Source organism: Maniola jurtina, chromosome Z (genome assembly GCF_905333055.1).
Source record: "Maniola jurtina chromosome Z, ilManJurt1.1, whole genome shotgun sequence".
Taxonomy (NCBI): Eukaryota; Metazoa; Arthropoda; class Insecta; order Lepidoptera; family Nymphalidae; genus Maniola; species Maniola jurtina.
Genome location: NC_060058.1, coordinates 12,983,439 through 13,002,456, shown reverse-complemented (window position 1 = coordinate 13,002,456; position 19,018 = coordinate 12,983,439). Strand labels below are relative to the sequence as shown.

At 36.5% G+C, this 19,018-nt stretch overlaps 1 protein-coding gene across 2 annotated transcripts; it reads right to left on the bottom strand.

The window, feature by feature from the left end:
• Nucleotides 1-2,322: 2,322 nt before the first annotated feature.
• LOC123880559 (solute carrier family 46 member 3) lies at nucleotides 2,323-15,092 on the bottom strand. 2 transcript variants are annotated; one of them, XM_045928742.1, is made up of 9 exons: nucleotides 14,736-15,092; nucleotides 12,525-12,722; nucleotides 10,085-10,259; nucleotides 9,560-9,745; nucleotides 8,506-8,796; nucleotides 7,606-7,760; nucleotides 6,167-6,335; nucleotides 5,372-5,531; nucleotides 2,323-4,646 (listed from the first exon to the last, which is right to left on the bottom strand). In XM_045928742.1, the coding sequence occupies exons 1-9, from the start codon at nucleotides 14,772-14,774 to the stop codon at nucleotides 4,562-4,564; spliced, it is 1,458 nt and encodes a 485-aa protein (XP_045784698.1). In that variant the 5' UTR covers nucleotides 14,775-15,092; the 3' UTR covers nucleotides 2,323-4,561. The 2 variants fall into 2 exon arrangements, with proteins under 2 accessions (XP_045784698.1, XP_045784699.1); XM_045928743.1 differs by lacking the exon at nucleotides 14,736-15,092 and adding an exon at nucleotides 13,484-13,641.
• Between the last annotated feature and the right edge of the window lie 3,926 nt (nucleotides 15,093-19,018).

Below are 19,018 nucleotides of genomic sequence, written 5' to 3'. Positions count from 1 at the left end.
CATGGACAACTGGAAAAGCGTTTAAAATTTACTCAATTATTATACACTGAGGGGTTCGGTAACATTGGACGAGAGGGGATGGTGCACCGATGCGACACGGGGGTAGAACACGACTAGAGGACAGGGTGTGGCATGGGTGTGCGAGTTGCGATCCCACCTACGGTGGTCTCTAAGAACAAAGCGAAAACTAGTAACCTCTATAAAGCAATAAGGTTTGTGTGTTTTATGTTTGGTTAATTTTCTCATGATATTGTAACCGCAACCAAGGAAAACTACCTCATGGTGCTTATGAACGGCGACCGAGGTCTCCTTCGCGGCACGCTCGCCCAGCGGGAACCATTCAACGATGACCCGTGCGACGAAGGCTATCTTGGGAACCAATCGCGCTTATTAAATTAAATCAATTCACGAAGACGACGGCGACTTTCCACCGCTATTAACATCTGCGGCCTCTTTCATAATGTAATTAATCGTTAATTTTTTACTAATTATTATTAAAATCGGAACTTTACGTGAGAAATTGTACAATATATCTCGGAATTTTTGTAGTCGAGTTACGGACTAAACACGACGCGGGCGCTTCGTATAGTGTGTACAATTCTTTTTAATTTGAGCTTCAGTTTTAGTCATCCGTTAGATCAATTTTGGATGTTGTCATAGTTAATGAAGCGCCTGCACCGTGTTTCGGCGAAAAAAAATAGTAACGGAGATAAACAGTATGTGCCTTAAATCGGAATAGTATGCAAATATATTAAGCAAGAGTCCCATTTTTCCTAGAATATCAACAGGTGCTCTGTTTATGTACAAACAACGTTTAGTAACGAAATACAAAGAAGTTATTTTTTATAGATGAAAGAAGAGACCGCGTTATTATTTGCCAAAGGGTTCCAGCTGTATTGACGTTTGTACAACAACAGTGCACCTTATTTGTAAAACTAGTAGTACGGCGAAAAATCGGATCGTCACCTCTCCACCCCATCTCCTAGTTTAGTACATTAGTAACTAGGACGTGACCTGTTATTATTGATTTGATTATATTTTCATTTAAACGAAACTGCAGATGCGGCGACTTATCAGTTGAGCATCCCTGTAACGAGAGTCTTCTATCTCTTCGGTTCTACGAGTTCCTCTCTAGATTCTTAAGTCAACACCATCGGGAAGACTGAAGACTCTGACGAAATATGATAATAAAAGCTGGTTAGATTGCTCTCTCGGTTTCTATTATATTGTGTATCGTCATTTAGTTCAATTCGTAAAATGTGTTAGGCTTAAATTGCCGAAGAATAGAACTTTGATTAGAAAATTAACATAGAAGTAATGAAGTGATGACAGATCAGTAGGACTTTTGGAGGACTTTTTTACGTGTTAGAATAGTTTTGCGGGTTTAAGGGTACGTGCCTTAGTATAATATAGTATATGAAGATTATCTGCGGGTAGCGATTTACCAACCTGTAGGCTCGGAGCCTTACAGACCTGTCATCATACTGTCTGAGTATTGCCACAACTCAGAATAGAATTTTTTGATGGCGTTTCCTTTAGAGATTTTGTTATTTAAATAATTGTTTTTATTCTGTGATTTTACTTCACCAGTTTAGGTGTTGTTCAAATTATTTTAAATTGCTTAATTTTTAAGTCTCAATAGACTTAACAGGGCTCTCTCCGTCACTCGTTTCATACAATCGTAGTTCCAATTTCATTTGAATATTAAGCAACCAAAGTCCATGAAACTTTGCAGACATATTCTAGAAACTAATATCTGTGTCTGTGATGTTTAGATTTTTCTAAAAATATGTAGTTTTAAAATTACAGGGGCTCAAAGATTTGTATGAAAATTTTTAAGACCGCGTAACTTTGAAACCAAATATTTTTACAGAAATCTGGAAAACCACAGACATAGACATTAGTTTCTAGAATATGTCTGCAAAGTTTCATGGACTTTGGTTGCTTAATATTCAAATGAAATTGGAACTACGATTGTATGAAACGAGTGACGGAGAGAGCCCTCTTAATGGATATAGTACACTGTCTGGAAGATATTTATGATGTGTCTTGTAACTTAACGTACTGACATCTAATTATAAAACAGACTACATCAATAAATTCACAGACGTGTAATTCGATGAGTTACTACTCATCTCTACCAGGGAAAAAATCCTGGTTGCAGCATTTTGAACTGATACTGTTATTACTATAGGGTTCGTTAATAAGATAGGCTGGTGTTACATTATACTTAATCGGATGAGACGAGTAAAGAATTATTGATTAGACATTTCATCTTGCGAGCTGGCTGGTTATTTCCGTGGTTTATTTTGGGTAATTCAGCCTTAAATAAATCACTACGGTTTAACCTAAAACAGAGAAATTTCGTAAAATTAGGTAAAAGTTGCGTAGGAGTGATGTGGGTCCGTCAAGCTACACATCCTCCCAACTCGATTGTAGATAATGTTAATTTTTTCGAAGTCTATCTAAATCGAACAGAGTGGTTATAATTGAATTTTTTCCTTAATTTCCTATAACCATATATTATGATTGAGTAATTACAAAAAACTGGCAATACAACACAGGTTCTCAAATTATACAAAGGTCATGATCTTTCGATTAGTGACATGTTTAGACAAAAGTCGGATTAAGAAAATGAAAAAACAATAAACCAAATAGCTGAGAGATCAATCATGGATTATAATAATTTAAGAGCGAATAAATAAGTGAAGCGACCTGATTATTATTGTAAATTCTGATCCGGCTGTTTATTCTACTATACTTGTTTTGTATTCGGTTCCCATAATATTTCCATTAATTTAGATGTACTTATTAATTTCATTAATCTTTATGTGACTCGTAAGTACTTTGTTAGTTAATAATGTTTAAGGGTTACGTTTGATTAAGCTTTATTGATGTTACATTACTTGTGTTTGATTTAGGTTAACTTTCGTTCCTCCAATAAGTAGTACTAGAAAATCTACATTGATGTTCTAGTATTACTGACAATTATTGAAGGGATTGGAGTATGAGAGAAGGATAACAGAAAGTATAGATATAATCAATTCAATATTCGTAATATTTACAGTATATTTATCAATATGTAATCACGTTTTAATGCCTGCTGGGCCCGCGCTAGTGTTGTGTCTGATTCGAAAGGCGCTAGGGATGCTCGTTGATTTAATGAAGATGGATTTTATTAGGGCCCCTGCCCTTTGTCATACGGCCAGTTGCACTACATTCTCTCTTACACCACTTTGCCCCCATGGGCTTTCAAGCGAGTTTGTGGTGCGGTCGGCCGTATAGCGGGCCCGGCGTAAACGGATACATCTCTCCATGACCACTAATGTTCTAACATCGAGCAAAAATATTCGAGTTAGAAATGCATACGTTTACGTTCGACCCGAAGATTCGAGCTGCTGCTCTTATTCGATGTTCCATTTGATGGCGTGGTAACTTAAATGTACGGAAAAGGTATTTCTTTGTAAGGTGAGGGGAAAACAGAACTATTGGCGAGCGTTTTAAAATTCCAATTAAATCATTGGACTACAATGTCCATTTGGATAAGGATTCCTAATGCTGTCACTTTTTGGCGACCACATTGTGGTCTTGCTTTAAAGTGGCAGCATTACCAACTTGAACTAAATCAGTTTAACCATCTTTGTGCAAGTAGGCCGAAGTTTACAAGAGTGTTGAAGTCTTTCCGGCGGGGTTTATTGGTTTGTGAAGCAAGTTTCCCCTGACACAACACGGCGGACGGGCATTTGCTTAATTTACTCATCTAATATACGCATGTTAATCTCGATGTATCGATGTTCAATGTCATAGTGATCGGTGTTGTGTGTGTACTTTCTCTTCTCCCAGGAATTACTAACTACTCTCTGTCTCTGCACCGTAATCTCACGAAATGTTTCGACAGGTTCGACAGTTTCCTTTTATAATTTAATCGATTTCCTAACTTTTTTTAATCGTTAACTTCTCATTTCCAACTATTACGACATTGTTTTATATTTATAGGTCTGTTTTTTATAAAATTAAACTATTTTTGTAACGAAATAATAATTGTTTAATAATTTCCTATTAAAACTTCTCTTACACTTAATAAACAGTATAAAATAGTGAGTTAAGGATTTTCACAATTGACATTCTGTATGTCTATAGCCGACTTAGCATAATCTGTGAAGTGAGCATTTACTTACAATATAGCCTTAACTTATAACGTAGCGATTTAAAAAAAATCGAGTTCATTAATATCATATTAAATATATAATCGACTAAAATCTATTCGAGTTACGAGTACCTAGCAATCGCTAGACTAAATGATAAAAATGTCAAAAATGATAACAACTAATTAACAAAATACCATATTAAAATGTTCAAAGAAAATCTATTCGAGTTTTCAGTATAACTAATATCATAAGAAAACTTCAATAAGAAAAATCGACACAACACGTCTCCTACTAACAAGTCTACACTGTAAGTAAATGCACACTATTAAACTATTCACTATTAATCCAGCATATTTTAACTGAATAAACTTATAGGAACCAAATTGTTGTTTTATTTTCGAGCTCAAACTTGGTCAAGACGAACCCTCGGATATATTTATGGACTCTTGATCCAACAGCGTGTCAAGTCTCCTTCCTTTCAGCATTAGTTCCATTGCCCTGAAAAGAGAAAAAACAATGTAACAATTTTGGTAATCCTGTGTAGTTTAGCGGTCTGGGTTCGATTCCCGACTCTTTGAATTATTAATTTGGGCCTCCCCGGCGCAGTAAGCATTGTGGTCTTATTAGTGGGAGGTCCCTGGTTCGATTCCCAGGAGGGGTTTGGAATTTTTGAATCACAAACATTTTTTTAAAAACCATTCGAAATTCAATTAAAAAACATAGTTTCGTTTGTGATTGGTTGTTAACTCACAATGGTTAACGCCGACTGAGATTTTCGTCTCTGTCATTTGTATGGGATTACGTAACAGAGAGAGCCGGATTTTCGTGGATGATAGAATATAGTAATAATAACGTCCTCCTGACCGAATTTTGGCGACCAATCTCCATAGAGATTATCCAACTGTGCGGGATATATAATAGTACAAACTATGTACAAAAGTGTGTGCGCAAACACAGGTGCGCTCTTTATTCCCTCACTCTCATAGCCCGACGGGACAAAAATCCGACACGACCGGAGATAGAAAAGGCGCAGACGGCTTTAAGTGCTTTCCGAGGCAGGGCAACACACCACGAGCTTCCTAACTCCAGATTAGTACTGAGAATTTCTAAACCCAATAACTATTTTTGGCCAGACTCGGGAATCGAACCCAGAGCCCCGTCATCCGCAGTCGAACATGCAGACCAATAAGGCAGAGAGATTATAGTATAGGTATTATACTCACAGCGATAGTACGAACACGACTGCTTGCGTGGACATAGTGAGGTAGAATATTGCGTTGATGTACGGTGTATTGAGAACAGCGTTGTATAACTGGGAGTATATCACAGAAGCGAACATGGCCACCGCGTTCTCCATTACAGACAGGAATGCATATGCCACCCCTGAAATAATAAAGTTTGGTTGTCACTGATCATTGGTAGGTATACTGCGCAAATTTTGAGAGCGCACTCTCCATCCAGCCTTAGATGTTGACACATATACACGTGTCAACATCTAAATCTAAGGCTGAAATCTATAAGTCAAAGTGCGCGCTATAGATTTCGGGTGAATCGTACTTTTGACAGACATTTGACACAGAGCAAATATAGAGAGTCAAAATTTATACTGATTCTGATCGCAACTAAATTTTAGAGTATTTGCATCTTTTTCTTACCAATGCAAGAAAACTCGGTGGGTGCTAACAATTTGAGTCACCAACCAAACACGAAAAAAAAAAATGTTTTCGAATTGAATTTCGAATGTTTTTCTAAACATAGTGTTTCTAATGGAAAAGTAGAGAAAACATACTTTTTTAGCGTTTAAACTATCGTGAGTGATTTCCATTATAAAAATAGATAGATAGAATAAGAAATAACATAGTTTCGTTTGTGATTGGTTGGTGACTCAAAATGGTTCACGTACAACGAGTTTTTGCCTTTGTCATTTGTATGGGATTACCTAACAAAGAGAGCCTTATACTAACTTCTCTCCGTAGATAGAGTATATTACTCACTACATTAACTTTTTATCACTTCACCTCTTTCAGAAGGTGCGAGCACTTTTGACGTCATAGATCGTATCAGAGGAGCGACGCAAGGTCCCAAAGCAGCAGCCGTGGCGCCTATATACATAGTAGAGCCCGTTTGTGCGTGAGCGTAGGTAAAGTGGCCCGCCATATGCGCCGCTGCCCCGAGCATTACAATTATCTGGAAATAATATTTGGATATCCATACTATAATTAATATTATAAATGCGAAAGTGTGTCTGTCTGCTACCTTTTCACGGCCCAGCAGTTTAACCGATTCTTAGCTAGAGAGTTAGCTTATATCACGGGGACGGACATACGCTACTTTTTATCCCGGAAAATCAAAGAGTTCCCACGGGATTCCTAAAGACCCACAACCGATTTGTATGAAATTTGGTACCGAGGTAGCTTGCGTCCATGTTATTGACATAGACTTTTTATTCCGCAAAACCAAACAATTCTCACGGGATCTTCAAAAACCTACATCCACGCGGACGAAGTCGCGGGCATCCTCTAGTTCAAAATATAAGCAAGCGTAGTGTGGGGCACCCTTCAGGATGATGTACTGACAATATAAAGCGGCTGGCGGGAGGTGGCTGGATGAGGAAGGCTGACGAGGACCGGATATGGTGGCGCTCTTTAAGGAAGGCATAAGTCCAACAGTGGACGTCCACAGGCTGATGATGATGATGATCAATATTTGGATTTTGGGACGCTGCAGAAATACAATTTCATCCTCATCATTATCAACGGATACACGGCAATTAAGGTGGTCTCTTATAGGGACTTCCACAAGCCACAGTCTTGAGCCACCTGAATTCAGCGAATTTTCTGAGTTATCAAATCAGTAATAAGGAGATCCGTAGGAGAGCAAGAGTAGCCGATATGCATATAGTTCGTAAAACCGATAGATGCTGAGTTTTAAGGTGCTAGAATGATATATGGCGAGATATGAGTATATATAATCTGATTTTCAACAACCTTTCACACTTTCTACGAATGCAACAAATTCAAGTACCTAAAGTGTATGGTTAAAGCTGCTTAGTTAAGTTGGTTTATGCGTTTTCGGTGGATTTTAATCTCGGTGGATAGATTCTTTCATTTCGGTGGCTAGTTCTATCATTTCGGTGGATAGTTCTATCATTTCGGTGGCTAGTTCTATCATTTCGGTGGATAGTTCTATCATTTCGGTGGATAGTTCTATCATTTCGGTAGATAGTTCTATCAATTCGGTGGATAGTTCTATCATTTCGGTGGATAGTTCTATCATTTCAGTGGTCCGATGATACTCAAGAATTCGTTAGACCATTTTGATGACATTGAACAATAACGAGAAGAACAATAAACCATATTTAGTTCAAATTTAAGAAAAACTTAATAAAAAAAGCCCACCGAAATTCAGTCGGCCGTCCCCACTGACTACTATATTTTTTAAATTTTGTTTTACTTACCGTGTCTCTCCAGTTTAATATTTTCGTAAAAAGCGGTATGACCAAAAGCATAACGATCACATAGGCGGTGCTCAAGTACGTTCTAAAATGACTGAAGGCAGTGGCGTCCCATTCGAACACGTTTGTTGTGTATAAATACATAACTTGCTTTTCATCTGTAATAGTAAAATCTATATAAAGGGGCAACATTTATATGTTTGTGTGGTAGTCCCGGGAACTAATGACCTGATTGTGAAATTTATTTCTTTGTTAGAATTAGAAAGCTGTATTATTATACCCGAGTGTTTTATGCTATTCATTATTAAATACGGAAAAAACGAATACGATAATGTAATTAGAATAATAATTATATTAACATGTAAAATTATACCAAAGATACATATACTCATATCAAGAGGTAGAGGTTTTAAAGCAAGTAGAGGTTTTACTTACTGCCAAGTTAACGCTAGAGGTCGCACCATAATGTGGCCCAACCTCTCACTCTAACTCGGCAGTCAAAGTGAGATAGCGATAAGTAGGCATTTGCTTCAAGTAGATATTAGGAGTGTTCTATCCATAGGTATATAGATTCAGGATATATAGACGAAATCAGTTAAAAGGAGGATATTTAAAAAATCTAGTTTCGATAAAATAGCTTATGTATTGTATGAAAGGGATAAACAGCTCACAAATGTAGTACATTCAGCTTCTACTAATGACCAACATTAAACCCTAACAAATACACGACAAAACCAAAATGTATATTACATGTTTGTTCTGAATGCATCAATGCAGTGGAAATTAGCAGTAAAAATAGAAACAACCTTCTATAATTCGATATTTTCTTATTGCAAACAAACAGGTATTATACATATAATTGTATATACATTATACATATAATACAAACTTCATATTACGCACCTCTTTGGAATGTATAGAAGGCCATGGAAATGAGCAGGAACCATAGAAACAGTCTCCTATTATTCGATCTTTTCTTCGTCAAAGTTACCATCGTTTGTTTGATATTGCTCAAGTCGAAGAAGTCTCTTATAGGGTTCGTGACTTGAGCCTCTCTCAGTGACTGTTGCTCCGGCCTCGTCTGCCATTCGAGGAAGACGAAACAGTATATCGTGGAAACAAGCATGAGGCAACTATTGATTGCGAACATTGCTGTAAACGATTTGTTTACAACCCTAGTGTATAATAGGTTACCTGAAAGAATAAACAAATCATGGGTGAGTCAAAGATATTATAAAATTCTAGGTAGGCAAAGCTACAGGCATAACACAGAACTGAGTAGGTCCCTGCAGTAGTGGAGTGATGCAGGACTGCGCCCGCTCCACTCACTTATGCCCTATCTATAATACATTGGTATTTTAATAAGTTAAAACAAACTATTCGCTTGTGTTTGTGAAACGCATGCACAGCGGCATAGACTATAAAGATACTGGCGTGGTGTTTACGCACCTTTGGGTAAAACGACACGAGCACGCTTCAAAATGATATACTTAACAGCCCTTTGTATAGAATTCATTAAAGTCTAACATCGAGCGCCTGCAAAATTATATTGGTAATCAATCATTATCTCAGGCCAAATTGTTCAGTCTACAAAAGCGTCGCAATGTCAGATTCCTATCGATCGTTTATCAGATATATTTTGGAGAGTGTGCTCAGGAACTGCACAATGTTGTTCCTTTTTCACCATCGACATCTAATTTACTCGCACGAAACGATTTAGCTCAACGTTTTTTATACGAACCGCTATGATAGAAACGCCCTTCCGGCGTTCGTGTTTCCCGTCACGCATATAACTTATTTAAGTTATGGGTCAATTTCATCTTCCTGGTTTCTTATCTGGTTTTCTCCCGGGAAATCAAAGAGTTTCCGCGGGTTTTTTAAAAACCTAAATCCACGCGCAGCCTGGTGTTTCAATAAATATCGACTTCTATATGTAGAAAAGTAGCAAGGCACTTACCAATAGCGACCCCTGTAGGCATAGTACTCAAGTAGACTACATCCAGTATGCCCACTCTAAGCGTTCTGCTTTGCACTGACGTCACATCCGCGATGTACGCGAAACAGCCCGCGAATATTGACAGATCCGCGCCGGTTAGAGCGCTAGGGAATGTTGCTGTATATATTACATACTCTATTGGCCACTCTGAAATTAAATGTACAAAGTTAATTAATATAATATCTCTTATACACTCTCTTTCTTATGATATTGGGAGCCGCCAGCGGCTGACGCTGTTGGAGGTATACAGCAAATATGATGTATACCAGCATATTTACTGGTAATCATATAACTAAATAGTTGTTGCCATTGCGACAAGTGGAGATGTCAACCAGCGTGGGGACGCACCGCACAACCGCACAGCCCCCGCGCTAACACGCTACGGGTGAACTCGAGTGGCATGCGGGTGTGCTGGGCGTTCTCCCGCCTCGTATCCCGATATATATAGGTATAGTAGGTGGGTAGGCGTATAGTTAAAAAACTCACGTTTCATAGTATTCAGTGTGATCATCAGCGAAAAGAAAAGCTTCCCGAGCAGGCCAGCGCATAGCAGTACCTTCCGCCCTCGCTTGTCACTGTAGCTCCCGAGGAAGAACGCCAGTAACAACGGCACCACGTGGCCAGCGATGCCGTTCCACTGGTGGAATATTGACACTGTAACCTTAAATCAGAAAGCTCAGTCAATTAGCAGGCGATGGAGAGCTATACTTGGAGTTTCTCCACTTTCCTCGAGTAATGAAGAGAACCGTAGTCTCGAACCAGAGTAACCGACATAACTAAACGTTTTACGAAGCTCAATTAGCAGTAGGCAGGTTAAATAGTTCGATAGAGATAGAAGTCTCAAGGTGCTAGAGTCGCACCGAAAATCACAGCGTTGAAAAACCCCCAACTATGTGGACAGACGACATCAAATCACCACAGCCAGACAGGGAGCCGCTGGATTCAGCCGGCGCAACACCGTGGGATGTCCCTGCGAGAGACCTGTATCTAGCAGTGGACAGCTAACAGCTATAGCTATTGCTTGGCGCGATACAAAATTCATGAGGGTAGAAGAGAGTTATCTACGAAACTCCTCGTCTGTTTTTCTACTATACTTCTTGACCCTGCCCCTGGTGCTATAAATATTTTATTACATCATGATCAATACATTGTCAGCTCAGTACTGAGCACGGGTCTTCATTCAGAATGAGCCACACAGGTTTGGCCACACTGGTCACCATGCTCGCCAAGTGCGGATTGTCAGTTAAGTACCCACCTTTTATTATAGAGAATTCTCAGGCATGCAGACTTCTTCAGGATGTTTTCCTTCACCATTAAAGCAAGTTCAATATTGCTTAAAACGGACAACTTTCCGAAAAGTTAGAGGTGAGGCATCGAACCCAGGACCTGCCAAATAGAAGGCCGACGTCTTAGCCACTAGGCTATCGCCGATTTTCAATGATATTAACTTTAAATAAATATATACGTTCATATTACATGGCGTATGAAATCAGCTCTCTCTGATGAGTAAGACAGAAGATACAAAACCCACAAGAGTAAAAGAGATAACTATCTCTTTTACTCTTGTGGGTATCTTCTTATATTATTATTATTTTATCTTCTTATATCTTCTTTTATCTACGAAACTCTTCGCGTGTTTCCCCCTGTATTTATCCCTGGTCTTATGAATATTTTATTTGAGAATATACACATGATTCAAAGTTATGTGAAAAATAAAATTCTCGTATTTGCAGATTTTACAGTCGCGAAACAATAAAAGGTTTAGGTTGTAATGCCAAGCAAATAAAGCAAGCGTAGTGTAACACGATATCTATGTTTAATAAATACCTATGTTTTTCCTTCGAAAGCAATAACGATTTAATGCGAAAGCGATAAGTAATGGAAAATTATATCTATCCATTACTTAGCGACCTACATTCCAGAAATTTCGATAACTACAACCACGATTTTCTTACTTCTAGTATGACTGATATAAATGCGTTTTTTACTCGAAGGCCGGTTTGGTCAGGACCCAAGATAGTTCACAGCTTATGTTTGATGAAAATCTGTTCAGCCATTTCTAGGGTGTGATGGTGGAGCAGAAAAGAAGGCAACAGGAATTCAGCTCTAAAATGTAGTCTACTGAGTTTAAAAGTAAAGAAAATTGTAGATGAAAATTTCAATAACTACGTCCACGATTTTTGGAATTCTACATTGACCGATTTAAATGGGTTCCGTACCTACCTAGGGTGCCTACGGGACCCTATTTCTAAGTCTCAGCTGTCCCTCCGTCCATCCGTCTGTATGTCAGCGGACGTGAACCGTAATATGTAGGGTTGAAATTTTAGAGAATATTTCTATTTCTATTGCATGTGAATTTCTTTTGCATGGAATTTGTGTGAACCTCCGTTACATATTAACGACCTACCATGTATCTACCTACAATTGATTTTCCTTATATGACTTATAAGGTAGTTTCTTGCATAAACACGTAATAAAGCGACTCTTTATACATAGTACATAGGACGTTTTTACTGCGAACTAACAATGAGTCAGTGATATCTTTACGTGAAAAATTGGACTTTATACTGTAGAACGTCTTAAGGGCCGGGAAAACCGCGTCATTATAGCGTCTCTCCGGAAAGAAAAATCCGGCTTTCGCGGAAAAAAGCGGATTCCGCACCAGCGTATAAGAAAAAATTCTTTAAATTTTCATAGCAACCATTTTTAAATTTTTATTATTTTTTGTTACAAGTAGCGGCAATAGAAATACACATTCTACGAAAATTTCAACTCTTGAATTTTATTACGGGTCACGAGATACAAGCTACTGACACACAGACAGACGGATGGAGAGCAGAGGAATAGGGTCCCGTTGGCACCCTTCCGGTACAGAACCCTGAAAAGCAACATAAATGAGTATTCGATATAATAACTTTTGGATTACCTGAACTTCTTTATTGATATCACTGTATTTACTTATATCGTAGCAGATCTCTTCACTGTAACCATGATTCACTGTACACGTTCGGAACACATAGAATGTCTGTTCTATAACACTTGTTATCATGAAAGCCATCATATAGAAAAACATAACAGGTTCTACAGTTATGATTTTGTACCATGGTTGTGGTGTATTTTCTTTCTGTAAAAAAAAAAATATAATTTAAGAACTTGCAGTTAAAAACATGTTAAAAACTGTATGGTTACATCGGAATTCGTAGTCAATACAGGGGCATCCTTAACAGGGCTCTCTCCGTCACTCGTTTCATACAATTGTAGTTCCAATTTCATTTGAATATTAAGCAACCATGAAATTTTGCAGACATATTCTAGAAACTAATATCTGTGTCTGTGGTGTTTTAGATTTTTCTAAAAATATGTAGTTTTAAAATTACAGGGGCTCAAAGATTTGTATGAAAATTTTTAAGACCGCGTAACTTTGAAACCGAATATTTTAACAGAAATCTGGAAAACTACAGACATAGATATTAGTTTCTAGAATATGTCTGCAAAATTTCATGGACTTTGGTTGCTTAGTATTCAAATGAAATTGGAACTACGATTGTACGAAACGAGTGATGGAGAGAGCCCTCTTAAAGGACAATTCAGACGATATGTGTCAAATTAATGAATAAAGGTTGAATATGACACATGTCGTTTGAATCGTCCTCTAAAGATAGAAACCCTTTCTATGAATTCCAGTGTGAGGTGACCATAAAGTTGAAAAACGCATTTAAAATCAAACGATTCAAAAATGTTATCGTCATTAATTGCTTAAAAGTTATAACGCACTTTTTATAGTATATAAAATGTGCGTTATAACTACTACTATATATTATTTACACTATATATTATTTTTACATTATATGTATTCAGATGAAAATATATTAAAAAATAAATCACCACTGATATCACCATCATAAAGCTTGAAATAAATAACTTATTTTCAATATTAAAAAATCAAATTCAATACTCTTTTACTTTACAGCTAAGAAAAACTTCAAAAGGTTAGATGGTTGAACCATTGATCTTACAATCAAATGAAATGATGTAACTTGACACTATCTATAAATTGTCTACGATGTGGGAACTTCAAAAGATTCTGAATAGGTACTATCACATTTAAGATAAGTGGTTTCAGATAATTTAACCAAGACGTTGTATTGGGACTAATGGTACAAATTTAACCAAGATGTTGTATTGGGACTAATGGTAAATTATAATCAAAATGCAATAGCGGTAATAGCCAAATGGTTAAGACATCAGCATCCTAGTCAAGGCGTCTGGGATTTGATACCAGTCACGCAACTCTAGCTTGTCAGAGTTATGTAAGTTAAGCAATAAATATCACTTACTTTAACGGTGAAGGAAAAAAATAGTGAGGAAATGCAAGCCTGGCAGTTCTCCAAAATTTTCTCAAAGGTGTGTGAAGTCTGTGTGGTCGATTTTGGCCAAACCCTTCTCATTTGGAGAAGAAAACTGCGCTTAATAGTAATGGGTTGATGATGGTGATGACAAATACATATTACACATGGAGCAATGACCATGAAATGTGATGCCAACATAATATAAGGAAGGCTGTAGCCTAGCTTGAGATTTGATTGCTTGTTTGTGGGAAATATGATTTTAGGTGTACCTATTGCAGATTTTAGTGGATCAATTTTGACTCAATGATTCAAAGTTGTTGTTGTCTTATTACTATTACTAGTCTTAAGTATAGTCATACAATAAACTAGCGATTAAAATGATGCTTAGGTATCAATAAGATAGTAAATACAGATATTCAACTTAGATAATAATTTAAAATAGTCCGAGTTAGTTAAAAATCCTATTGAAATTTTTAAACCTATTAAGTTGTGTATAATGTGTTCAAATGATAATTCTTATCAATTTGAGTTAACCTTAGGTTAACTATTTGATCAACAGATGAAGATCAGATATTTGGTAGCACTGAGTTCTTGATCAAATAAATGATTTGTTAAAAAAACTCATATTTATTAATTATTATGAAATATAAGCAGAGCTGCTTCATAAGTACCTTCATGTCAACTTGTACTTAGATTGTTACATTGTTACTTGTTGTAATATTGTTATTGTTCTACATAACTAATTTTTCTCGTAAATTTTTATACTTAGATAAAGAAAAAACACTCACCACAGAAGAAGGACCGTCCTCTGGCACTGTATCTTCCATTTTAATTTAACAAAAGAAAACTTGCTGCTATTTTCTAGTAATATAAGATATTACTTTTAATTAGGAAATTGGCCCCTGTACAAAATAATATCCTTATTATCACATAAAAACTAGGTAGCTATAACCTAAATATTTTTGTATTTGGCGCCTCTTTTTCACTGAACAAATATTTAATCAACACTAACACAAACTACTAACGATAACAAAACAATAAAAACTACATCACAACGTAATTCGAAATTGAAACAAGTGAAAGAACTGAACAGTCAGCTGCAGACTGCAGTCCATCACAAAACAGAAAAATAAACAAACCACAGACTAATAGGATCAGGCAGGTGAAGCTTCTACAGAAAGACGAAATTTGAGAGAATGGGAAGGATAGGTTTTTAAAACACAGGTCAGTAACCACAGAAAAATAACTCACTTTTTATAACAAAATTAGGTTATCCTCTTTGACTCTATCATAAAAATTTATCTATGGTCATAAAAAAGTCAGTCAAAATGACAACGTTTCTACCTTTTTGTATGCTAATCCAGAGACATGCTACCTAATCTATCCAGAGACATGCTACCTAAACAAGATTGTGCACTGAGACACCAAAAACAAGCCTATTGAGATAGCGCTAAATTGGAGTGTGTCCCTTTCTATTAGGGTGACAACACGATTTGATAATGTAAGACATTTGACGGATTATATGAGAATAGGAGAGGATGAATCATCATGATAACCCATCGCCGCTCACTACTGAGCACGGGTCTCTTCTCAGAATGATAAAGGTTTAGGCCATAGTCTGCCGCGCTGTAGTTATAAAAGTAGAGAAATTCAATTTTTTTTTGTTCTGCGAAAAAGTACCAGTCATGTTAAGTATGGGTACCTATAATATAGGTAAGTAAAATTATTTTGTATAATCTGGTGCATGTGTTTAGGTCCTAAACAGTTTTAGGAAGTTCGTAAGCAAGGCATACTTTTGGGAAAATTGATGGTACAGCGTTTCTTTTTAAAAAAAATCAGTGCACACGAAGCCGTAGCAAAATCTTCCGCTTTAAAATGCATTCCGCAAACTGCCGAATATTTGGTGATATTTCCTGGAACGACAGCGATCCATTTTTGCCTTAATTCTTCATTTTTGAGAAATCTATCGATAAACAGAAAAAAACACTTCCATTAAACAATCAAATTATGGTTACCTTACTACTTCTGTATAGTATAGTACAGAATGTTCGCCATATTGTTTTGCTTGACACCCAGTGTTATCATCCTATTAATTTAAAAAAATATTTATAATACTTTTTAAACTAAATGTTATTTTAATGACATTATAAAATAAAGATAACAGTATGAAAATTACTGCGAAAACAAAAGAAAGTAATCTTGTTGTTTGAAATTAAATAAACAATGAATAAGAACTTTGTGAGCTACATCATAATTCGTACCATAGAAAATATTTTTTTATGCTTGCAATCCATTAGACAGTGACACACTCCAATTTATAGACCTCTCGCTCGGCTCGTTTTTCCGCTTAGCATAATTGTATTAGAAATTGGACTTTATGCTAATGCAACAGAATTTATTTTTGCAGGGAATTAAAGCTGAAGTGCACAATCATGTTTAGGTAGCACGTCTCTGAATCTATCTGTTTGTCTGCTACCTTTTCACGGCCCAACAGTTTAACCCATTTTGACACGGGATTCCTAAAGACCCATCCGCTTATCCGATTTTTATGAAATTTAGTTACCTAGTACCGAGGTAGCTTGCGTCTTTGTAATTGATTTAGGTAAGTTTTTATCTCGGAAAATCAAACAATTCTCACGGAATGTTCTTAAACCTAAATCCACGCGGATGAAGGCGCGGGCATCCTCTAGTCTGATATCAATCAAGCAAACCAATACAAAAAAAGTACTTTTACTTGTGACGAAACTTTTAAAATGAAACTAACTAAGTACCTACGTAAAAATGTTAGTAATTTATTTTCTACAAGGCACTGGCCCCTCAATCTTCTTCTGAACGTCAAAATTGAAAATACAGAATCCTTGAAGAGTTACTTTGTTGAATGACCGTGTATATCATTTCAACCTTTTTTGAACGCTTTCATGTAACTAATATTTTTATTTAACTACTTAACATTGTAACTAATATAGTTAACTATATATTTAACTTGTACTTAAAATCTATACTAGTTATCTTATTGCTGCAAAAAGATCGGGTTATTAGTTTATCGCATTCAGGGGTATGACTAATAAAATATATTTGGCAAATTAAAATCGTATTCATTGACTGGTCACAAAACTATAACTAACTATGTAGGTATTATTAATAACTTGGGTATTTCCAAGTGAACTCTATCTTTATAGGCATACAGGTAAGGTATACGTAGAGTTTGTGGCACCATTGAAGAAAAAATTATCTAACTAGTTATCAGAAATCAGCGACTGATTTCTGATAACTAACTACCAACTTTGTGTTACTTATTGTCATAGTTTATAGGGCACCTGGACAGTATTTTTCTGCCTTGCATGGCGTGCTATGCACTCGGAGCCATCTATGATAATTTTATGGAACGTTCGCTGGAAAGATCCTCATTGAATCTAAGAATTTCAAAGAAAAAAAAAATATTAAAAAGAATCAGCACCGCTTGTTTGGATGTGTTGGCAGCACTGTGTTTCTGTCAGTGTTAGTATTATAATGTTGGTATTAAAGCATCACATCCATCTCATACTCTTTGGTATTAAGTGCCATGGTGCCATGACAGCACGCCAGTAGTGTTGAATTGGGGATCCTGTATCAAAATCCATGGGGATTTTGGATCACTCTCGCTAACGCTCGTTCGCTACGCTCACCGTGATACAAAATCCCCATGAATTTTGATACAGGATCCCCAATGTAGGCTACTGTCCACAACAACACATTAAATAAATGGAGTATTCCTAAATCCAAGCAACAATTAATCACTATCAACAGTGAGACAAAATCCTCAATGACTAGTTATTGCGGATCCTATATCATACGCCCGCACCGCACAGTGGATGATATAATACGATGAGTTCGACGAGACTGCGGCATTCATAAGAAATGCGAACGAGCCCATATGCATGATAATTTTACGTCTAAAAGTTTGCTCTCGCATAGTTAACCATTTGATTTGTTGCGCTCAAATTATTTTTGTATATTGATCGTGTTTCTGCTTGATCCGGCATTGCTGTATTCATTAGTATGAATTTCGATCGATTGATTCGAGGCTTGCGCATACTTATAATAGGTTGGATAAAGGTAGACTCTTTAAATGTTTATAGCTCATCAGAAATATATTCGTATTACATTAACGATTGCTTTTCCACATATCGGACATAACATTTTATCCAACGATAAAGCACATTTAGTACACGTTATAGCATGACCACATGGTATATAACACGCAGCTACTTCTTCTACAAGACAAATTTTGCAGCAAAGTGTTTCTTTAATATTTTCAACACATAATATGTTTCTGTCTGCAAAAGAACTTATTATATTGTTATTTACAAATTGTTCAGATACTTTTGATGCACCACAAACATCTTTGCTATCACTTTGTAGGTATGTTTCACCCTTCACAAGTAAAACATAGGGACAGGACGGAAACCAGCGTGCGTGCTCCGACCATGGATGATCTTCGATGCCCCAGTCTTTGAGCCTGCCATCACAAAAGTAACAAATCACGCGATCACTATCTCCTGTATAAAAAAAACCAGCATCAGCCATTTCTTGAGGTTTTTGATTTAAATCTTGAGGCCAGGTATCAAAACTTCGCAATCTTGCGATTTGAGTTGCATAGCGAGGATATTTAGGATATATTAACTCCATTCTGATCTACAAACAATGAATTTTGGATAAAGATTTATTAGTAAAAATATATTATAGCAGATTTCTAGTAAGGTGTGCAAGCTTATCATACATTATTATTTATCGAAAATTAATTCTTTAATGATGAATTTAGACACATTTCCCGCTATTTAAATATATTTCGATTGTTATAAATACTTTGATAAATAGAGATTAATGGACGAAAAAAATACGTACAATGCGTACTAATATAATAAATTCACTGATGCCCCCACGACTTCATCTGCATGGATTTAGGTTTTTAAATCCTGCGGGAACTCTATGATTTTCCGAGATAAAAAGTTGTCTATATCTCTCCAGTTCTTTTACTATACCCACGAAAAATCATGTCGATTCGTTGCTCCGTTGCGACGTGATTGAAGGA